Source organism: Oryzias latipes, chromosome 13 (genome assembly GCF_002234675.1).
Source record: "Oryzias latipes chromosome 13, ASM223467v1".
In the NCBI taxonomy this organism is placed as follows: Eukaryota; Metazoa; Chordata; class Actinopteri; order Beloniformes; family Adrianichthyidae; genus Oryzias; species Oryzias latipes.
In genome coordinates, this window is record NC_019871.2 from 18,027,413 (window position 1) to 18,051,138 (window position 23,726).

General features: G+C 45.2%; 3 protein-coding genes across 3 annotated transcripts; 1 reads left to right on the top strand and 2 right to left on the bottom strand.

Moving 5' to 3' along the window:
- Positions 1-544: 544 nt before the first annotated feature.
- On the bottom strand, positions 545-8,713 carry LOC101155947 (DNA ligase 1). The gene is made up of 6 exons (XM_023961523.1): positions 8,476-8,713; positions 7,755-7,795; positions 6,004-6,073; positions 5,526-5,591; positions 4,557-5,452; positions 545-2,049 (listed from the first exon to the last, which is right to left on the bottom strand). The coding sequence occupies exons 1-6, from the start codon at positions 8,522-8,524 to the stop codon at positions 1,981-1,983; spliced, it is 1,191 nt and encodes a 396-aa protein (XP_023817291.1). The 5' UTR covers positions 8,525-8,713; the 3' UTR covers positions 545-1,980.
- Positions 8,714-10,858: 2,145 nt separating this feature from the next.
- Positions 10,859-19,490, bottom strand: sars2 (seryl-tRNA synthetase 2, mitochondrial). Its single transcript, XM_011482636.2, has 16 exons — positions 19,177-19,490; positions 17,944-18,039; positions 17,838-17,867; positions 17,603-17,743; positions 17,476-17,530; positions 17,333-17,396; positions 17,148-17,253; positions 16,818-16,865; positions 15,045-15,153; positions 14,822-14,867; positions 14,651-14,738; positions 14,467-14,579; positions 13,986-14,079; positions 11,597-11,689; positions 11,455-11,520; positions 10,859-11,310 (listed from the first exon to the last, which is right to left on the bottom strand). Exons 1-16 carry the CDS (start codon positions 19,450-19,452, stop codon positions 11,170-11,172), a joined length of 1,566 nt encoding a protein of 521 aa, XP_011480938.1. The 5' UTR covers positions 19,453-19,490; the 3' UTR covers positions 10,859-11,169.
- A 406-nt stretch (positions 19,491-19,896) lies between these two features.
- Positions 19,897-22,884, top strand: LOC101156424 (kelch-like protein 17). Its single transcript, XM_023961661.1, has 5 exons — positions 19,897-20,321; positions 20,460-20,613; positions 20,688-20,766; positions 20,879-21,106; positions 21,179-22,884. Exons 2-5 carry the CDS (start codon positions 20,460-20,462, stop codon positions 22,671-22,673), a joined length of 1,956 nt encoding a protein of 651 aa, XP_023817429.1. The 5' UTR covers positions 19,897-20,321; the 3' UTR covers positions 22,674-22,884.
- The last annotated feature ends 842 nt before the right edge of the window (positions 22,885-23,726 follow it).

The following is a 23,726-nucleotide window of genomic DNA, read 5'->3' on the forward strand; positions in this document are numbered from 1 at the left end:
AGCACCACCTGTTTTAATGTCTCACCACACATTTTTAAACAGCACTTGTGTGTGCATGCTCCTTTAGGGGATCCTGCACTGTATAAGAGGGAGGTGATGGGCATTCACTCCCCCATCACCTATACTTATACCACCTTAGTGGGGATGGGGCAGCATTTGGTGATGTGACAGTGTTTGTAACTTTCAGAGGCTCCAGATCTAGTGGCCCACTTTCTCCAAGGGTGAGTGAGATGCCTGTCATTCACACCTCAGGGCATGTAAGGAGCCGGGGACAACATAAGCTGAAGGGGCCACACCGTCTCACTCTGCATCTTTAAGATTTGGGATTTAACACTTTTTGTGTTAAACAGGCAAACATCCAGTAGGTTTAAAGTCCAACAGCTGTTATTGTAACAAAAGTATTTTTTAGCAAAGTTTTTAAGAACATTCTTCTATGTTTGTTTCAGTTCTGTCAGTTTTTGAACATTTGTTTCCATTTATTGAATGACTTCAGTTTAGGAATAACTGGCTTTTTGGACACCTGAGAACATAACATGGACACTGGTAACAGGCTTAAGACTCACTGTTTATTAAGCAACACAAACAGAAGAGGATCCAACAGATAACATGTACAGTAAATATCATCCTGCGGTCAGTAAAACTGTTTTCTCTGTCCTTTGAGCTCAGATTAGGTATATAATGACCCCTCCCTCTGTCCTGCTGGTTTGTGTTGCATTAAGTGGACACATTTGACACACGTCTATACAAAACAACAACAGTGCTTTCATTGTACAGCTACACAAAGTGGACAAACATGTTCTGATTGGAACAAACTCAGGAACATCTCTGTTCTGGCTCATCATACCTTTTATTCGTCTGGGTTTCTTCTTCTGTTAAACAAAGGGAGAGCAGTTTTGTATAAAAAAAAATTTATATATTAAAATACATTGCACGATAATTTTGGCTATTTATTGCATTTGTATGTGCTTTTATCTATAATTTATTGCAGCAAATAGGCCTCCATTAAAAACACCTGCACTGAGTGCAGGTACGGGTGTGAACTCTTGGGGGCGCTGTTCTATTATATTTCTTACAATCTTGGCCAACAAACCACATACATGCTACAAAAAATTAATGACAAAAATCAGTCTTCTTTTAAAGTTACTGTTGGTGTTACCAAGCAACAAGAAAATGGCTTTAGTGTCCTGCTCCTCCCCCTCCCTCCTCCTTGGCTTGGTTAGTTAAGAGTGCAAAGCTGGCTTCAGAACCTGGAGTGACACTTTTAGACCTTGTAAACTCCGAGAACATGACATTCTCTGGCTTCCAACCACGCAAAAGACAAATTTAACATCTGACTTAAGCAAGGCTGTCCAGAAGGACAATCCGCTTTGGCTCGTGTCACTTGGGTTCCTCTCAACAGTCTAGTTTTAACAGTGCGTGAGCCAAATGAAAGAATCCACTTCAATAGATTAGATGATGGAGGGCAGACCATCGCGGACGGTGGTGTAGAAGGATCAGGGCGAAATGTTAACAGTCAGATTAGCAGAAAGCGCTGCAGAGAATATTGCACAAACTTTTGATCAACTATGACAGGGATTCCCCCAACAAAAACACTAAAGAGCAGAACTGTTGACTCCTCAGTGGCTGGAAAACAATCTACAGTCAGTTACAATGAAAGTGCAAGATTTGTGAAAGTGCAACAGAAGAGACTGACCCTGCCTGGCCTACAAATCCTATTCACAATGCTAAAGACATGGGAGGGGGGCAGGGCAGGGGGGCTTTAGAGTGCAGAAAACTGCCTCATTTTTCCTAAAGACACTGTCAGCGCAGACAGCAGACAAACGTATCTACACCTTCTGCTGCTCTCCATCCTCAGGTTCCCGTTTCTTCCGAACTGTCAGAGGTTGTGTGTGTGTGTGGGGGGGGGGGGGGGGGGGGGGGTAGCTGGAAGATGTGTGAACCAAGTGTACAACAGAGAGTGTCAGCCGCTGTGGGGGTGTCTTATCCTCTACGCAGCTCCCGAAGCTCCGCAGCAACTTTACGCAGCTCAGCTTCAATCTCCAGGAGCTCCTGTGAAGAGAAGGAAAGACTTTCAACCAAACCTGTGCTGCGTCAACCCAGATCCTCCTGTTTTTGGGGGGAGGGGGTCAATGATAGAAGTTCTGTACCGTTCAATTTTCACAGAACCTTCTTCTCATCTATTGACTGTAACAGAGAACTGGTCCGAATGAGTGTGACATCACGTCCACCTCAGTCATTTCAGTCGCCAATGGCTACGTCCGAACTCCTTCACTACTCACTACGTAGTGCACCATATGGTGCATTCGCCATTATGCAGTGCTGTCCGAATCTAGAATTCCAAAATCGAGTGCCCCTAGAAATTTCCCTGAAGTCTCTGCCAAAGGCCAGTGTTCATTGATGCTCACTAAATTGATGAATATAGACCACAATGCACTGCATTTGAACAGTTTTTGAAAGAAAAAAAAGTTTTAAAAATGTGGGTTTTTTTTAATAAAACATCACCGTTTTAATCTTCAGAACACAGTGGATTCATAAATAGCCGTCATAAAACGCTGAAATCAATTATATTTTCACCTCATGAAACAGATGACATCATATTCACCTTTTTAAAAAAGAAAAAAAGCAGTAAGCAAGTTTTCGAATTGCTTTTTAAATCCAGGGCACTAGATAGTGGTATGTAGTGTTTTAGTAGTTTGGGTTAAGGGTGGGAATTTGGACATATCATGTCAGACATTGTTAGGGCAACTACTCTCACCAACCAGGAAAGAGTTTGCTGGAAGGCCACACCCCTACCACTTGAAAGTGGGCTACATGAGAATTAACCCGCCAATCAGAAGTTTAGACGTGGAAGCCAGCAGGCTCCACCTACTTTAGGCATCTTATTGGTCAATTTATAACTTGAATAACTTGAACTACAGAAAAAAATATGAAAACAAATTAGGATTATCAAAACATTTAAAAAAAAAAAAGGTAGCAGAGCAGAATGATTATTCTAACAAATGGAATAACTGAGTAAGTAATAGCTGTTTATTTCTCTCTACACGTTTATGGGATTTTGGCTTCTTGAAGTCTGTGGGTACTTCCTGTTCAAAATGCGGCAGCGGGGGGGGGGGGGGGGGCATTCAGTCCAGTTCTCATTAACAGTCAATGTTTTCACTGTTTTCTTTGATCTTTGTTGGAATTTGGCGAACACAATTTAAGTTCCATTTTGAAATAAAGATTTACAGACTGAAAACAAACTCAGTTTTACTGTTTAATAGTTGTTCTCCAGATTTAATTTAAGAAGAATCCCAAAGAGTCAAGTTAAACTTTGATTAGATAGAGAACTAAACCAGATAGTGGTTTGAACCCCTTTTATCTGAGTGATACCAGGGACACATCTGAGATTACTCCCCACACCCAGAAACAAAAGAGGTCATGTGATTTTAAATTATGATGTTTGTTCACCAATTTCACAGCAAAATGTCCAGATTTTGGTTTAATCAACTTCACAGATGATTTTTCTATTCCTTTCTCTGCAGAAACTTTCATTCATTCATCATCATTCAATTTCTTAACCGTTTTTCCCTTTCGGGGTCACGGGGCTGCCGGAGCCTATCTACTGGTGGGCGAAGGCAGGGGACAACCTGGACAGGTCGCCAGTCTGTCACAGGGTAGAATTTCCACAAACACACACCCATTCACTCTCACACTCACACCTAGGGACAATTTAGAGTTGCCAATTAACCTATGAAGCATCTTTTTGGACAGTGGGAGGAAGCCGGAGACCCCGGAGAGAACCCATGCACGGGGAGAACATGCAAACTCCTGCAGAAACTTAAAAACAGTTATTTCAGAGACCAACACTCTGCTGATCTAGAGTCTGAACAAAAAAAAAAAACAGATTTAGCTGATGTGTAATCATTTATAATGACAGAGTTAAACACACGATCCTCAAGAGGCCAGAGATCCATACAAACCACATTCACATTCAAAATCATGTTAAACTATCAAGCGTACCTTTCTACCTTATTCTGCTGTGGAGCAGCTGATTCATGCTTTCATTCGTGATGATGGTGAAGATCATTTTAAATTCTGTTACATTTCAGAACAGCAAATCCACGTGATCAAGATTTGAACAAAACATTGGAAAAAATCTTGGCCTGTGACGAAATTTGAGGAAGTGAACCTCCTCTAAAAGTGGCCTGAAATCCCCAGCAGCAGTGCCAATGATGTGCTTGTGTCCAGGTGCAATGACTTGAACCAGTGTGCTTCCAACAGAGCTCGCACTAGATTTCCTTGGATACGTGACTTCATGATCCATACCTCTGAAAACATGTTTGCTTTGAAATGTTTCTTCTGTGTTGGCGACTAAAAGCTTTATTTATGAAGTAAAGAGACATTTGTAACAAAAAAGAAGAGATAAAACAGCTACACTCAGTGCAGCAATTGCTGTAACAGCAATAGAAAAAACATTTTTAAGACATTTTCATGAAAACGGTGTGTTGTCAAGGAAACGGAGCGAAGTCAGAAAACTTTTACCTTCAGTTTCACAATGACAGGATATTGGAACTCACCTCCCCTTCACCTTCCTCATTATCATCATCATCATCTTCTTCATCCTCCTGTCTGACGTCTTCCTCATCGTCCCCATTTTCCTCCTCCTCCTCCTCCTCCTGGTTGTACCTTTCCCGCTCAAACTGTCGCGTGGCCTCGTCGCTGGCCTTCTCCATCACTCTCTTCTGCTGCGGCTCCTTAAGCTCCAGCACCTCCTGCTTCTGGTCTTCTTTCTCCTCTTCAGAATCTTTCTTCTCCTTGGTTTCATCAGTGCTGTCCTCTTTCTTACCTTGCACTTCCTGCTCTTGTATCCATTTCATCTTTTTGACCAGCTCGTCCAGCTCCTCCTGCTTCTCCCTCCTCTCCTTCTCTTTTTCTGGTTTGCTCCTGCTGTCCTGCTCCTTCAGCATGTCATTCAACTCCTTCTCCACTTTTTCCTTCTCCATCATCAGCTCCGACTCAGCCGTCCTTTGCTTCTCCAATTCCTCTGTGTCTTCTTCTTTGTTCTTGTCCAGCTCCATCTTTTCATCCTCCACCTCCTTCTTCTGCTCCATTCCTGAGCTCCTCTGGATCTCCCTCTCCTTCACCACCTCGTAACGCTTCTTTTTAAGCTCTTTTAGCAATTCTTCCAGCTCCTTGTTGTCCCTTTCATCTTTGGCTTTCTTGGTGATTTCCTCTGCCAGCAGCTCCTCTAGTTCCTTGGCTCTCTCTTCTTCATCATCCATTCCCCTTCCTTCAATCTGGGGCTCGTCCATCATCTTTGTTGCTTCAATCACTGCTGTCTTGTTTTCTTCAGGCTCAACCATTTCTTTGTCAACGCTGCTTAGACCTCCGTGGTCCTCCTCAGCGTCCTTCTGCTCAAAGCTGCTCTCATCATCTGTCAGATGGTACTGGTACTTCTGTTCCTTTGCTCTCTCTGCAAACCATGGATGACATTCATCAGAGAGTGACTGCAATGGTGACTGCAGTTAGAAGGACTGGATGCTCACCATCAGCTGCCAGCTTCTGAAGCTCTCTGAGGAGACCCCGATGTCTCTGCGCTTCACCCAGTTCATCTGCAAGAACAACAAGCATTTTCACAGGAGGCTTTCTGAGTAAAGGGCCCAGTAAAAGTCTAAGAACTGAGAAGATTCATTAAATTAAAATCACATTTTTTAAGGAATTTCTACATTTCAATTTATATATAAGAAGCTGCAACGTTCTCTGCATTCAGTCAAAGAGAAGAAGTCAAAACTGTGAAAAAATAATACATTTTATTTTTTTTCGTAAACAGCCACAGAAAAATATAAAATGGAAAATAAAGTTCTCTGCAGTCGGATTTCTAAACACCTTTTTTTTCTTTTTCTAAAACTTCAAACTAAACTGAAAATATGAGATAAATCTTGTTCTTTGTGAATCATCTGAAAAAGTGACATAAAATAGAAAACATCGAGAGCCTCAAAGGTTTGAGGTTAAATGAGATGTAACCTGCTAGCTGTGGTCCACAGTCATGATGGAGGCCATCTTCATTCAGAGCCTCCTGGATCACACACTCCACCTGTTGGAACAATAACAAACAAAATTCAACTGAATGCAGTTTAAAGATAATGATGATCATCTCCAAGAGAAACTAAGTTGAGATTGATCATCTTCTCTGATCCTTCAGACAGTCATTGTAGGAGGTTTGGATCTCCTTTGGCTTTTGAAGAACCTTTTTTGCAGAGTTTCTGTGTGATGTTGTTCTTAAACATCTTTGCTTGGATAAATCCTATGGAGCCTTCTTCTTCAACTTTGGAGACTCCAGAGCAGAGACAGACTTCGGTTTGTTCAGCCTCTGATGCCCAAATGAGTGGCTGTGTGATCATCACGGTCTTCACAGGAGACGGACAGAAGATATGGAACATCTTACTGCAATCGCTGAAGGACCTAAACCTCCTCCAGAGGAACAGTCTGTTGTGTTGCTTCTTAAAACCAGATTGCTGTTGTCTTCATTCCAGTCTGTAGATCAGGTGTTTATCCTCCTCTCATTCTCCATGATATACTCCTAAAGATCCACAATCGTCTGCTTATGCTCCACCAGGTCTCCTCTTTTCCATCTCTAACACCCTGAACAGCTGTGAAGATCTGGAGGATTTCTGATGATGACTCCACGACTCGTGCTGAGAGTCTGAGAGGAACTTGGTGACATGGAAGAGAGAGAGAGTACGGTGCCCGAGGAACACCAGGCCAAACACACTACCCTTCAGTCTCACATACTGTTCTGCTTCCGGGTGAGGTGGAGACATCCACCTGGAGTTTATAAAATACACTAAATCAGAAATTTGTAACCTTTAATGCTTAAGGATCCGTTTGGGTCAGTTTCTTACAGACCAGAAACCACCAAGAACCACAAAGTCTATCAAAGTCCCACCTTTAATGTTTTTTAAGCCAGTTATTTAAAAAATATATAGCTTTTAAATAGTTATATTTTCTATCATTATGAATTTGTTCATCTTCATCCTTTTTAATCCATTTATTATTAAATATAAACAAAACTGGTGTATAATTCTTTAAAAAAAACTATACATGTAAATGCAATTCTATTCTTTAAGAACTTTGTCTCTGAACAGCAACAAGGCACTGCTGTTCAGCAGAAAATAAGAACATGGTGTTCAACCTAATAAACCACTGTGACCAAAGGTGAAAGAATGATGAAAATGTTTTTTTTGGTATTTTTAACATGTTCTTGTGGCATTTTTCTCATGATGGAGGACATGTATAACAACAGGGAGGGGAAAGGGGGTGATGTTGCTCCACAACAACAGTTTAGCCCACAACTCCGCTCTGCAGAAACAGTCCAAGAAAACGACACAGGCTTTTTTTCAAATTTGCCTAAATAATCATAATTAAAAGACCAATGGGAAGGTTTTTACAATAGATTACAAGATTATCAGTGTGGGACTTTCAACCTGCATCATCATTTTGCTCAGCTGTCTGCCAAGTACAAAATCTAAACATTAAACGTTAACAAAACTAAGTGAACTAAAACAAATGCATCAAAACTGCAATTCCGTTATTTATTCACGTTTTTAGCATGTATTCTAAATCCAAAAAACCACAGTGGATGGATCCACTGTGGATAAGAGTGGATGGATTACAAGGAGCTCCTTGAAGTTCCGGAGTTTCAGGTTGCAGGTTTCTGCACTAAACAGATTAAAAACAATAAATGAGAAGAAGAAAAAAGCAGACATTTTTCTGACCTTGGCATCGTTGAGAGGTGAGGCTGCAGGTTTGCTTCCAGCTGAGACACAGAAATGAAGATGGACATTATTAACTGGTCCTTCTCTCTGACCGTGCAGGAACTCTGACATCACCCACCCTTTGAAGAAACACCCCCCCCCTCCTCCTCCTCCATATGATCAGTATGCATTCTGCCTAGCCCCTCCATGTCTGACCATCTATTGTCCCTCAAACTGGAGCGTTTCTATCACATATCTGATCACTGCAGACAAAGATCAATGACATCCATTGATCGGGCATTGAGGGGAAGGGATGCTGGGAATGGATTCACGTGCTCCCACGCGTGCGTGGATCCGTTTGGATCCGCAGTGTTTGCCGGGTTCGGTTCTGGCCCTGGTGCTGAGGCTGGGCTGCTGCGCAGGCGCGTTAACGCCTCTATTGATTGCAATAATTACAGGTAATTTCCAGCTGTGGTCCGCTCACCTGGGCGGAGCTTCGGTTCCGTTGTTTTTTTTTTTTGTTTTTTTTTTTTTAAGAACAGCTTGAAACAAAAACCGGTCGCGTGAAATAAAAGCACGAGCGCGGGAACGCAGGTGAGGTGGTTACGTAACCGCGGCGGTTAAGCGCCTTACGCTGAAATCCTGTCATCCATCCGCTCACGAACATCTGAGGTCTGCTCCTCTGAAAACAGATCTGCGCTGCGGTCGCGAACCAGGCGCAGAAAAGCAGGACAAAGCTCACCTCCGCACGCGGCGGCCCACAGGAAAACCGCGGTGATGAGAAGACCCATGACTTCCACAGCAGAGCAGGCTGACTCCTGCAGGAGATCCTTCTGATGGAGAGGAACAGCTCGCACGGCGCAGTGAGGAGGAGCCGAAGAGCGGACTGTCAGTGTGCGCGCCTGCTCGTGCGCGGTGTCAGGTGACCGCTTCTAGATCAGAGGCTCAGGTGTCCCTCAGTGCAGACAGGTGATACAGTCCGTCCACTGAGGTTCAACAAATCTGCCCACGTGACCAGGATTTAGTCACGTTTGGATCAAATAGAACGTGTAACTTGTACTAAGGTCATTCTTATTTTCTTTACCTTTTGGTCTAAAATGATTTATTTCTACTTATTATAGTACTTCATTTTGTCTCTACAATTAAAATGAATCCATCCAGATACATACACACACAAAACATTTGCTCAGAAAAAATACTTACTGTGCAGAATAACATAACGTTCATTCTCAGTCAGCTTGTAGTATATCATGTCTTGTCCCTTATAGTCTCTCTTGATATTGAACTCCTTGAAAACAGCCAGTCTTTTGGCATATTAGGCAGAAACAGATTTCCTGTTTCACTGAAAAAATATGCCAATTTCCACTTGTCCTGCAGCGGTGGCCCTCACTGTCAACCTCTTTTTTTATGTACAGTTGACATTTTAGAAGAGCTAGAAAGTGTTACAGAAGGTTCGCACTACAGTGATGCCACAGGTTTACAATAGGTTAAAACTTAATTTAGCCAATCACAATCAAGAAATTGTACACACGTTATTGATTTTATGAAAGTAGCCTAGTGGAGCCAGTTTAGCTCGTGCTGGTTTGCGGCGCCTTCCGTCCGTGAAACCCGGGTTCGACTCCGGGCTGCTCCCTGTTCCCTTCTCTACCTCTGCCGGTTCCAAGCCCGGTTTGAGAAGGTTGCGTCAGGAAGGGCATCCGGCGTAAAACATTGCCAAATTTACCATGCGACTCGTTCGCTGTGGCGACCCCTGATGGGAGAAGCCGAAAGTGGAAGAGCCTAGTGGAAAATTGATCGTAGGCCGCATTTGGCCCATGGGCGGAACTTTGGACATGCATGGTTCACACACTCTCCCACTACCGGTAGTTTCCAGCAACTCACAACCCCAACATAATTTTACCAGTGGAACGAAAATTGGGAGCATTATTGCAGCGATTAAGCTGTAGAGTTTTGAGCCAACTCAGACAAGAAATCACAGGGATACATAGATCTATTAGTCTGCACGTGGATGCATCAGAATGGAGTGGACTCAGCAGAGCAGCAAGCTTGTGGCCCATAGATTGCAGCACTTATGTCACTTTTTCCAACAACATTTTAGTGTCTGTTCCTGATTCACAACGATTTAAATAAAGAAATACTTAGAAGCACAATTTAAAGCTTAACTTCTTTACATTTGTCCTTCATTGTAAAAAACACAATTTTCATTGGAGTGGATCTTAGAACTAAAAATTGCATGTCTTTGTTTTTTTTTCCAAGTAATGTGAATCAGGACCAAACAAATAAATGCTGCATGTAGCACTGATGTAGAAGCTACAAGCTCCCTCCTCCACTTCATTCGGATGCCTCCACTTGCAGACAAATAGGTCCATGTACATTTTCGTTTTCCTTGTCTGAACTGACATCTGCTTCAAAACGGCTCATCTGGATAGCTACGATATCGCTCGCCTATTTGATACATCACTAATGTTAGCTTGGGGTTGTGAGGGGATGTAAGCTAGTGGAAGAGAGTGTAACACAAAGGGATGCTGGCTTACTGCGAGCCAACGGCTTCGCCCAGAACTCTTGCTGCTCTGCACTAAATATGTCCTAGAAAAACACAGGTTGTTTTCATTTGGGCTAAAAATGCCATAATCATAATTAAAAGCTTTTACAGTAGATCAACCGAGGATTGGAGTGGGACTTTAACCTGCAGTTTATCCATCCATCAATCAATGATGCATTCTGATGCATCATTAGATGCACTTGCAGATGCATCAAAACAGCGCCCCCCAGTGTAATGCATTTTCACTTACAGGGCATCATGCTTTTTCCAACCAAAAATTCAAATTGTTACTTTAAAAACTAATTCTAATTCTTGCTGCTACTGAGCATTTTTAAACTCGCTCTTTGTTATAATCCTCCATCTATTGAATTCTATGACTTCATGATCCTTGTGAGTTTATGTTTACTATACAATTACCGGTATGAAGCCCATTGAGATGACTATTGTTGTGATATTGGGCTATATAAATAAAACTGAATTGGTGTCTCTTTTTCATAATCTTAAGGCTGGTATGTCTGCAATAACCTTAAGGGTTGGAGTTATCCACTCCTGCTCTGGATCTACAAAGACACAATGCAGCTCCTTCTGATCTTCTCTGTATCTTTATTGTGAAACTGTGTATGTTTTTTTTGTTCTTAAAGGTAAAGCGCTTCAAGCATGAGAAGCCCTTTTTTTTGTTTGTTTAAACATCTGTGATCTGAACATCCTTTAGTTTCATTGGAACCAGAACATTGAGAGTCCAACTTCCTCCAGTTGAAACAAAAACTGCCTGGTTTCAAGTTTTCTATTTGACAAAAAACATCAAAGTTTTTGTCATAATGATCCTAATGTCAAAACATCCATTTGTGGAGACGTTTCTGTCGGTTTCCAGCGTAGGTAATGTTATAAGGTGGATCATCTGATTTTGGCTGCAGGTCTGGGGGGCCGATGATGCTGGTTGGGTCCGATGTATCTGAGCGGAGTGTAGCTGGGTTTCTCGATCACTTCCATACCCAGATATGGCTGCAGAGCGCGGGGAATGCGCACTGTTCCCTCCTACAGAGATGATAGGTTAATGAAAGCAAAGCCACACGGGAGATGCAGTAAACAGGACTCTCTGCTTCCATGATCTCACTGTTTGGTCAAACTTTACATTGAAATTATTTGACAGAAGTCGATGAGGATCAGCGGGCGTCTTACTTTGGTCTGGTGAGTCTCGAGGATGGCGATGATCGTTCGCGGGATGGCGCATGCTGTGGCGTTCACCTACCAAGCGTGAAAAGAGGAAAAGATGATGGGAGTGGGAGGCTGCCACAATGAAGGGGAGGGTGGGGTTACTTACCGTGTGGGCGTACTGCAGGCTGCCATCCTCCGCCTCATACAGGATGTTGAGGCGTCTGCTCTGATAGTCCGTGCAGTTGGATCCACTGGAGATCTGGCGATTGGAGGAGACTGGATGTTATTCATCCTGCATGTCTGTGACACTGATGAGGCTGATGTGTTTTGATCGCAGAATGAAATAATTCATCATTTTATGAATAAAAATCGCCAAAAATGTTTTAAAATCAAACAAACTGGTTTTAAGATTGAAATTTGACTAACTGATGTGAAATCAATAACTGGTATGATAACAAATTGTGTTAAACCAGAATAGTAAATTCAGTTAATTGTCAGATTTGCAGATGATATCATCTTATTTGCAGAAAAGGAAGAGGATCTCAGCAAGCTGCTCAACGATCTGAACAAGGAAGGGAGAAAAGATGGCATGAAAATGAACAAAAAGAAAACCAAAATCATGTGCAATGAAATAGCAAGGAAAAGGAGAAGGAAAGGAATAATTGTGGATGGAGAACAACTGGAGGAGGTGGATGAGTATAAGTATTTGGGAAGACTGCTAACACCAGGAAATGAGATGGCGAAAGAAATAGACGAGAGAGTAACATCCGCTTGGAAGAGATTCGGACAGTACAGCACGTTTCTGAGAGATCAAAAAATGCCCATGTGTCTCAAGAGGAAGACGGGCGGCCGTGGTGCAGAGGTAGGGCGGTCGACCCATGATCATAAGATTGCAGGTTCGATTCCCGCCTTGCACGCCCATGAGTCGAAGTGTCCTTGGGCAAGACACTGAACCCCACCTTGCCTCTGGTGGTAGGCGGGCGCCTGTGTTTGGCAGCGGAGCCGCCACCAGTGTGTGAATGTGTGTGAGAATGTGTGTGTGACTGGGTGAATGGGTCTGTGACTGTAAAGCGCTTTGTCCTTGTAGGAAGAAAGGCGCTATACAAGTATACGCCAAGATCATGAACACTGTCATGCTGCCATCAATGACGTATGGAGCTGAGACATGGTCACTTACCAACCGCCAAAGAGAGAAACTGGCAATCACCCAGAGGAGCATGGAACGATCAATGCTGGGTGTTACGAGGAGAGATAAGGTCAGGAACGAAGACTTAAGATCAAGAACAGGGGTGAAGGATGTCATCGAGAAAGTGATTGAAGCCAAAGGCAAGTGGGCAGGACATGTAGCCCGAATGAAGAACCACGAATGGGCTAAGAAAACAACAGAATGGACTCCGTGGGACAGGAAGAGAGGAAGGGGAAGACCGAAGAAAAGATGGAGAGATGACATCGAGCAGAAGGCAGGCAGCACGTGGACCCAGAGTGCCAAAAACCGTGATGAGTGGAGTAAGATGTGGAGGCCACCCGCCAGCAGTGGCGTGACAGGCTGATGATGATGATGATGATGTCAGTCTTCTATAAATCTTTTACCTCCAAACTGATACCTACGGTGGCCCAGAAGGGTCACCACACAACACATTAACTTTACACACAACACATTAACTTAACACACAACACATTAACTTTACACACAACACATTAACTCACAACACAACACATTAACTCACAACACATTAACTCACAACACAACACAATAACTCACAACACAACACATTAACTCACAACACAATAACTCACAACACAACACATTAACTCACAACACAACACATTAACTAACAACACAACACAATAACTCACAACACATTAACTCACAACACAACACATTAACTCACATGTGGGTGGGTGGGGGGTGTTGGGGACCGAGTGAGTGTGAGAGGAGGGGGCTGAAGAACGGAGAGGAGCTGAGCAGAGAGGGGTGTGAGTGCAGCGCGGAGGAGTGTGCATTAACATTGTGTAGCTTCTCTTGTAGAAGAATAATGCTCCCTCCACAGCTCACTGTGACGTTACTTTCTGTTAGGCAGTTAGCCACTCAGCCCAGTGGAAATTTCAGAATAAAAGCACTTCCATTGCAGCTTTACTTCCGTTGTCAGTTAATGTGTTGTGTTGTGAGTTAATGTGTTGTGAGTTATTGTGTTGTGAGTTAATGTGTTGTGTTGTGAGTTAATGTGTTGTGTTGTGAGTTAATGTGTTGTGTGTAAAGTTAATGTGTTGTGTGTAAAGTTAATGCGTTGTGTTGTGACCCTTCTGGGCCACCGTAGATACCTTTTATGCATCTGTTCGACTGAAAAGTGATGGAGGAGTTCAATTGTTCTTTGTTGATGTTTCTTCTGGATTCAGGTCAACAGACCCAAATTTTTCAGCAAACCTCCGCTGATCCAAAGGCTCATTATGGTGATTTACAGGCATTAATGGCGTCTTGCTGAGCTAAAAGGTACTTTACTGTCTCTAAAACAAAACCCCCTTTCTCCCTAACCGCGGGGGGGAACCACGCTGACCTCTCCGTAGGCGTTCCTCCCTGGCATCCAGGCTTCTACGTCAAACTTCCTGTGAGCTGGAGGGCCCAGCTCCTGGGTCGGCATGTCCAGAACTCTGAAAGGAAACACCAGTTCCAGTGAGGAAGCTCCTCAGGATCATTCAGACTCTCTGGAACTGGATTACATCTGAACAACCATCTTTTCAACAACAGTTGATTATTTTTGTTACTATTGTTCTTAATGTTTTTATCTTAGTGGTTTTCTTAATCATCTCTGAATAATGAACATTCACAGTTATTCTGTCAGTTTTTTGTTTAGTTTTTTTGATTACTTTTTTTTTTTTCTGAATGTTTGGTCATCTTGAAAAACATTTTGTTCTTCTGGTGTTTCAATGACAATGGCTGTAGAGAGGAAGTGGATTGTTGCTCTAAAGGTTTGACCCTTTGATCAAAGTTCAGTCTGGATTTTGGGGGATTCCAGAAAAGGTCTCCTCCATACTGACCTGAAGTGCAGCTCCAGTGCAGAGAAAATCTCTTTTTGCAGAGAAACAAACTCCTGCAGCAGCTCTGCGCTCTCCTGACCCGTCTCATCAGCGGTCACTCCAAACATCTCCACCTAAAGACAAAGCCAGGATCAACCTCAAAAGGTGCTCCTTCAACAGCTGGACTGACTTTAATCAGACAAACCTTATTAAAGTGATGGACCCTGTAGAGCCCCCAGGTCTCTCTTCCGGTGTCCGTCTCTGCTCGGTAGCAGGTGCTGCTGCACACGGTCCTGCAAAGGAACAGATGCCCTCAGACCCAACAGCCTAACGCCACTTAGTCTGCAGGAGACGAGCGGGAGCACGGGTTCCCCACCTTACTGGCAGGTCCTTCCAGTTCACTGCATGATCCATGAAGAAGCCTGAGGAGAAAAAACACTAACTTCAGCGGAACATGAAGCTTCCTGCAGAACTAGGTCTGTGTGCTGAAATTCTGGAACTCATTGCAAACAGAATTTTGCAGCTTTTTGTTTAGTCGGTCCATTTCAGTTAGATGGTGTGTAACAATGGATCTATGTTGGTGTAAAATAAAGTCTCACCTGCCACCCCCACCTCTCCGGTACCAGCCAGGTTCAGATCTGGGAAGCAAGTCGGATCCAGTGAGTAAACCTGAGAGCGGTGAGCGTTGGGCTGCATCCCACACCCCTCCTAGAGGGAACAGAACCCACAGAGGCGTAGGGAAACACTGAGCCACGAAGGTTCCTCTACATCAGGGGTCGGGAACCTTTTTGGCCAAGAGAGCCATAAACGTCACATATTTTGAAATGTAATTTCGAAAGAGCCATACAATAATGTTGTGTCTCTTTCCCACACTGAGGCACGGAGACTTAACCTCTCTTAAGGTTCTTAATTCTGGTTACTGCAGACCACAACAAACGCCGAACAATTAATTCAGCAACTCCTTAATCTCTCCCGCAGAGACAAGAGCGCTTCTCCCAACTTTATATTCGCTCCTCCCGCGTCAGCCCTCCTATTTCCCTTATTTGGCCCATAGCTGAACCCCATTGGTCCAAACTACCTAACAACAGGCTGAGCGACAGAACTGAGGGCCAATCAGATGCGTTCAATGAACTCCAGAACTTTCAACGCGGCCCAACAGCCATCCAACTCAGTCCGCGACAATATGTTTAAAACTAAAAATACAAGTGAACGTGTGCATTTTATTTAATTTCAACATTTTTAAAGTACAATAAGTCTGTGAATTCTTTTTAATAACATTGTTATGCTGTTGCTAATAAATGATGAGGATTTCTCGTGGTAGTTCTGCTGATGGTCTAGTCTGGTTGATACGTGGTGAGTTTCTGCTTCATGCAGGCGTTGAGACTTTAAACGTCATCGTAGGTCTGAATGTTCTGTAGATGTGAGACAGACTGCTCACATGCAGACATGGAGCCAAACACACACTCACACGCAGTGAGTGACAGGCAGTGGGTTTTACGTTTTTACAATCCCTGCGCGATTCACCTGCTGCCTGTCCCCACAACACCTCAGTCACACCCTCTGCTTTCTCCCTCACACGTCCCCGCATCTGCGCGCTCTGTCTCAGAGACGGGAGCGCGCAGTTTTAGGCACGTCAATTCACAGGTTTCCGGCTGGCACAAACTCTGTGAAATAATAGATAATTGTAAACTGATAGCGCTGGCGCAGATTTTTCTCTCTAAGCACAGCTACTACTCCGCGCCTCTGGCATCGCATCGCGCCCGAGAAGGACTGGTCTAATGAAAAAAAAGTATAATTAAAGATTTGTCTGCGAGCCACATGTGACCATCAAAAGAGCCACATATGGCTCGCGAGCCATAGGTTCCCGACCCCTGCTCTACATCTATGTCATAGCAGTGTTGGACCTTCAAACACATTCTTTTAAATTCATTTACTTAAGTCTACATAAACACTTTATTGTAACAACATGTATTACTTATTTTGTCTTATTTTGACATTTTAAAGTTCTGTTCAGATCAGGAGGTCCAGCTTCTACTAAAGGTGAAGATACTTTGATATAGAAACCTGGAACATCAAGAACACTGAGGAGAAGGTCACGACCTCTGGGTCTTGGCTACTGGATCAAAGCCCTGCCTCTGTATGAGCACCCTAGATTACAGAAGAGGATTTGAAACTCAAGTAAACTGGGGTCCATTGTAAAGCACGGTGGCAGCAGCATCATGCATCAGAGCTATGAATGTTTAGAAGAGGCTGAAACTCTGTTGTTTGAAGCACTTTAGTCAGTAACTATGGAAGGTCTGTTTCTAGTAATAGTAGATACAGTCTAAACTGCCGAGTTTGGCTCTTTTATTTAGTAAATGTCTGGTACTTACAAACACCGCCCCCTTCAGCATGTCAGGCACCACCATGGGGATGAAGCCCTGCAGAGAAGGAAGACTTAAACTCCACCCCCATCAGACGCTTTCACGGCCTGAAGGGGATGTTGCATCCTTTCACAGGGACGCCATTTTTAATGAATGATCCATATCTGAACAGATGAAGGTTTCTGGAAACCTCAGAGATGCAGAAATAACATTACTATCCTTCTGAAGCATCATTCTCCAGACAATAAACACAGAATAAGAATGTACTTCACTCCAGGAGAGCCACATCAGAATCAAAGAACCCTTGTGCTTGATAATGTCTAGAGGAAGCTTCTGTACCCGCCGCTGCAGAGTGTCCAGGGCAAAGTTCTGGAGAGCAGTCTGAAGTCTGGCCCCTGCCCCTCTCAGGTAGTAGGACCTGTGACCTGAGACGTGAGACAGGTGTCTGCAGAGGACGACAGAGTCTGGACTCAGTTCAGTCAAAGGTTAAGGAAATCGTTAGCAGAAACCAGAGTCTTCCTCACCTCTGCCGGATGAGACCCAGGGTCTCCCCCAGCTCCACGTGACCTCTGGGCTGAAAGTCAAACTCTGCAACCAACAGGAAGGACATTTTCAGACTGAACAGAAAGATGGAGAATAGAAGGACTGTTCAGCTGTTCTTCTCCACCTGGTTTCTGTCCCACCAGCTCCATGACTCTGGCTTGGCTCTCGTCTCCGACAGGCTGCAGAACAAAGAAAGCCCAGTTCAGTCATAGCGCCGGCAGACAGCTGACCGATGGCCTGCGTGTCCTTACCACATCAGGGTGTGTGCTGTTAGGCAGCCTGAGCGCTCGGCTGTAGTGTTCCTCGTCCAGTTGGGACTCTCTGAGGGTGAGCTCGCTCAGTCTGCTCCGGATCTGCCGGCCTCTCTGCAGGGCCTGGCTGTACTCCGGGAGCTGCAGGCGGATAGGAAAACAGTGAGGGGGTGTGTAGCTCTGTCTGCAGCGCCAAATGTAGGAAAGCGAAAAGCTCCTCCGAGCTTCAACTTACACCTGTGAGGGCCTTCCTGTCGTTGGTGCTCTGCCAGAGAAAGAGTTTTATGTCATGAAGCTGCAGATTTTTACTGCTGAGGTTCTTCTGAGGAACCCAAACGTACCACCAAAGTTCTGACGGTCTCACTGATGAGTCTTTTCTCTTCCTGCAGCTCGAATATTTCCTTCCTCACAGACAACAACTCCTGCCACACGCAAACCTGTAACGCATCAAGAGTCGTGAAGAACTGGATCCAGACGCATCAAGACTCTTTAAGAACTGGATCCAGAATCTTTGGTTTGAATTGGAAACTCCCCTTCTGTGCGCATTCATTCCAATAAAATCTCCATGCCTCAATAAAGGGATTTATTTGATTCATTAAATACTTCAAACTGCCATAAGATTGTTTCAGCACATTTAAAGTTACCATTTATTGCAATTTTTGCCAAGTTTTGCAATATGCATATTGCACAGCTTGCTATAGCATTAACGATAAATTGGAGATTTATTGTGCAGGCCTACCTTTACCCATGTGACATTTATTGAACTCTTAGATCTGAATACCTCCATGGAGGACCATCAGGAACCCTCCAAAACACAAACTTCATATACAATTGGGGATCTCGAACCAAACAGTCTGATTGAAGGGTTCGGTTTACTCTCATGGTTGACTTTTCACAGACTGCTGTATGAACATGTTCTAAACATTAAATCCAGAACATCTGCTGCTTGATGATCAATAGAGGATAAAGGAAAAGAGAAGGTAGAGGTTTAGTTTGTATAAATATTTATAGTAAATCAGTGAGTTCAGCAGTTCAGATGACTTTCTGTTATTTAACAATCCCATAGATTGTTAGTTCATTTTGACACCTTTAAACACGTTAAAGACAAGAGTTTCCAAGGATTAACAAAAGTGTATAAAGTGTTTAGGATAGAGGTGGAATTTTCTTCTTCCAAAATTCTGAAATGTTCTCCAATAGATTCACAGAAAAGTGAAGAAAAAAACAGAATATTAAATGCTTTGATATCTGATGTACAAATTTGCAAATATTGCAATTAATGTTGAATTTCTTCATAATGAACGCACTGTTTATATTTGTGAAATGAGTGTCTTTGACTTTTTTATGAAACAATAAATGAGAAGAAGAGGGGAATCTTTTTTATGTCAGAGTTCCATTTGAGAAAATTCAAGTTCTTTCGAACCAGAACATTGTCGGTTCTATTAAAAACTCATCTGTTTTGGTCAATCTCTCATCCTCCTTTTAATTTAAAGCTTATTTTCCTGATAAATTCCCCAACTGTGAAACAGTTTAGTCTTAAACCGGACTGTCACAAACTCGAATCACGTGTCATTTACTATTTTCCTGACGTCGCTCCCCCGCAGATCCCCCTTCCTGTTCTCCACATTGGCGATGACTTTGTGGGTCTCCTCGCACACCTCTCGCATGTCCAGCTCCGGCTTGTCGCTGTAACCTTCACGGACATGCTCGTACAAACTGCTCCTCGCTCTGTGGCAGAAGCGGTTGAGGAAAAACAGGTTTATTTTCCTCCCAGAGAAGAGCCTGAACGATGGCTGTTTCACTGTTAGTGCAATCCATCCGATTCTTCCAACCATGCCTGTGCCTTTCGCCATCTTCCCCTGATTCAATGCTGCATTCAGGATCTGTAGGAACAACGACACTTTATCATGTTAGTTTCTGATCAATTGATTTTTACACTGTTGCGAATCGACACTGCCTGATTGAGTTTGGTAACTAAGCTTTACCACGTCATTGTAAGGATTTTGAAAGAAAATTTTAGAAATTGGATGTTTTTGCTCTTTGTGTTTTTGAAATGAATTTGTCTGAGCGATTATGAACGTCGCACCAATGCGGAAATTTGTTGGGACTAAATTAAATAAAGGGCTTCTAGATTTATTTATTTATTGTGGAATGAAACTGTCCCGTTCTGGAAATGATGCCCTGATTTGTCCATGTTTGATCAAGTTTATAATTTTCTAAAACTTTATTTTAAACAAAAGCAAGTGGAAAATAACCCCGCCCCAAAGCGCCGTCACGAGCCAAAGGTCAGCCAATCAGATAAGCGGAAGTTTAACATTGCAGTAATCCGGTTCCGACATGAGAGTGCGGCCGACTCGTTCTCCCCTCAGTGTTTAGCCCGTTCGTCCCGTTTAACCGCGTGTTTGACCGGAGCGTCGTGGAGACGGGGTCGGCGGTGAGGTTCGGCTATGCGGTCCAAACAAAGCCGAGCACGCCGGCCGGCCGCGGACGCTTCTTCTTGGGGTGTTTTGGTCCGTCTGCGGGGTGTCATGGTTTCCAGCGTGCAGCCTGTAGCTTGACGCGGCTCACGCGGAACGACGAGTCTCGCTGCTGGGCCCACCGTAGCGACCCAAACAAATGATCCGAACTGTCTGCTAATACGGCCAGTCTCAGACGGTCTGCATTTCTTATCGAGACCGAGACCCAACCAGCCTTCACGGTGGAAACGAGAAGAAGAGCGAAGGTAGGAAGCTAAAAACGGCCTCGCGCGCGGATGCTCGCGGGGTCCGGCTCGTGCTTTTGAAGGGGCGGTTATGGGTGTTATGTGGTTGACCTGGGTGCTGGTTCCTGGCCTCTCACCGTTCCATGTCCCGGTTCTCAGATGAATGCTGTGCGGGGGGGCACGGTCACTTGGCGTCCCCAGCCGTGGCAGGACGGTGACGGGGGAGGGGGGGAGCCCCTGTCGGACAGCGACTCTGAAGAGGAGGACTTCCCCGACGACAGCACCACTCCGCTGGGGGACTACATCACCCACGGTGGGGGGGGGGGGGGGGGGGGGGGGTCTGTATTCTTGTGCTTTGTTAACCTGCTCTGACTGCTGCCGTTTCAGGATTGAAGCAGCTCCTGGATGCTCAGCAGCTGTGCGATGTGACGCTGCTGGTCGAGGGGAAGAAGTTCATGTGTCACAGGTAAAGCTGTCTCCTCACAGATCTAAATGAGGTGTACATGCTCTGTGGTTGCTGCTCTGATCATCCTCCATAGGTTAAGAATGACCATGTGTGACCCCCCTCCATTCTTTAGAGTCCTGTTGGCAGCCGTCAGTCCGTATTTCAGAGCTATGTTCACCAGCCCTTTGGTGGAGTCTCGTCTCACGGAGATTCGTTTGGAAGAAGTGACGCCATCTGTGATGGAGACCGTGATCCAGTTTGTCTACACAGGAGAGGCGGGGCTTTCTCTGGACACTGCTGAGGACCTGTTTGTGGCGGCCAATCGGCTGCAGGTCATGCCGCTGCAGGAGCTCTGCTCCAGGTAGAGTCCATTCCCCAAGTACTTCCTTCTTATTGTCCCCAAATTGAAACTCCTCTCCTCCTGCTCCCTCAGATTCCTGTTTGAGCACCTGTCCGTGGAGAACTGCCTGGGCATGTACTCTCTGGCCCGCTCTCATCATGACCAGCTGCTGCTGCGAGCGTCCAAGCGCCTGGTCGCACAGCACTTCCCTCGGGTGGCCAGACAGAAAGACTTCCTTCTGCTGGATCACGGCACCTTGGGTAGCCTCCTCAGCTCCGACCGTCTTGGCGTGGACTCTGAGGCAGAGGTCTACGATGCAGCACGGCGTTGGGCAGAGCATCAGCCTTTGGATCGCTACGCCCACATGCCTGCGCTGCTTCAACACCTGCGGCCAGGCCTGCTGTCGCAGGAAGAGAGCCGCAGATTGAGCCAGGAGCTGGGGCCTGCTGCCGCTGGAGAAGGCCTTGGGGGCCCGTTGAGGCCTCGGGAGGGAATGTACGAGAAAAAGATCGTCTGCGTGGACCTGACACCTCGGGAAGAGGAGAATTCGGCCAACAGAGACTACACAGTGGACTGCTTCGACCCGCGGACAGGGAAGTGGGAGAAGCTAGCAGCTCTCATCTCACTGGTTAGCCCCGGCTGCTCAGCGGTCGGGGACCGGCTGTTTGTGGCGGGGGGCATCCTGCGGACGGGCTCTGTCTCTGCAGCTGTGCACGAATACGATGCTGTGTTAGACAGATGGATAGAGCGGCCCGCTATGGTCCACCCCCGCGCCATGCTGGGCCTGCTCGGCTGCGGACAGTCGCTCTACGCCCTGGGGGGGTGTAACCGCTCTGCTTTGCTGGAGTCCAGTGAGGTCCTGGACCTGACGACGTGTCAGTGGGGCCCCGGGCCCCGCTTGCCGTTCCCGCTGCGCAGCTTCGCCTGTGCTGCGCTGCGTGGGCGCCTTTATTTGTTGGGTGGAACCACGCTGGAACAGAACCGGGCCGTGGTCCACTCGGGGGTGCTAATCTACCACACCCAGACAGACTGCTGGACAAGGGTGGCTCTGGACTCTGGGGCAACCTGCCTCGCGGGAGGTGTGGCAGTACGGGGGGGTGTCTGTGCCATTGGAGGATACTTGAGGGAAACTACCAAGTTCCTTGATGGAAACTACACCAACTTGGAGACGTTGGACGCTACTGGGCGTGTGCTGTTTTTTAGGGAGGGTAGGGGGTCTGGGGTGGAGAGAGAGGTGACGGGGGGAGGGGTGTTGGTCAGCTCTGAGCCGCGGGGTTTTGCAGGTGGGAGCGATCGAGCCCCCAGTCCAGTGGTGTTTCCTGGACTGCCGCGGCGGATCGCAGCAGGGGGCGTGGCCAGATGGAAAAGGAGGATCTATGTGTTAGGTGGAGAGAACGGCTCGCGGTTCTATGACAGTGTGTATTGCTGGAAGCCTGGCTGGCGTAGCTGGGTCCAAAGGCGGGAAAAACTCCCCGGGGACACCGGGGGGGTCAGTCAGTTTGGATGTACTACACTGAAGTTCCCTAAGAAACACATCCTATCCAGACTGAGGCTAGCCAAAGAAAACTGCAAGAAGCCCCCCCACTAGCCTGACGACAGACTGTGATGGTGGTGGGGTGGTTAATGAACTTGTCTTTGAACTTGTGTGAACTTGGGATTTGAAATGAATTCAAAGTCTATAATTTTCTATGACCATCCTGCAGACGGAGTAGAAACAGAAGCTGGTTCAGATCTAGAACCCACAGATGAATGTTACTCAAGGTCAACATTTGACAGAATAAAATTCTTTTAGAGAAAAACCTGTTTCTCTGAGTTTTATTTTACTGCTACTCCATTTCTGAAGCGTTTTGTCTTTCCCCCCTTTATTTGGGACTATTGTGGGAACAGTATGAATGACTGTGGCTCATCCGCAGGGTTGTGGTCTGAAGGGTTTGTCACATCAAATGTTCTGGAATAATCTTTGTCTGACAGAAATGTTGTCAGTTCTGGATGTTGCACTGAGTCTTAAAGCAGACAGAAAAAAAAATCAAGGAAGAGAAGAGACCATATTTAGACTTCCTGTTTGGGGCTGTTTAGAAAACAACAGTAGTTTTCCTTATGCTTTTATTCTGAAAACAGGGGGGTCCTCTGGCAGGAAACTGCTGAGTCCTCAGTCACACTGAGCATGTTCAGACAGCTGTCTGATTGATTTGGGAAGGAGGGGTTTGGTATCATCATGGTGAGATGGTGACAGCTGATCTGTGACTGACCTGAAGCAAAGGAAGGTATCCTTTTTCATCTCTCCTGCCACCTGCTGGAGCTTCAACTTGATGACATTTGTTTTAAATCAGATGTGACCTTCAGTCATGGCTTCATAACAAAGTTCATTCCTATATTGGTAGAAACACCTTCATGTCAGCAGACAGCAGACAGCTGGAGTTCCTGTGATGTTCCTTGAGCTGGTTTCATGAAAACATGCTTCAGGTGTGTTTGCTCCTCCCCTGAAATGCTTATGAGCATCCAAAACAATTACTTTAGCATGCTTAAACCAATTCAAATTTCTGGTTCCACTAGCAGCAAACTGGTTGTTCCTCATTGTTAAACTGTTGAATCTGAGGGAACTTTTTCCAACCATGTGGTATACTCTAAACTAATCTGATCA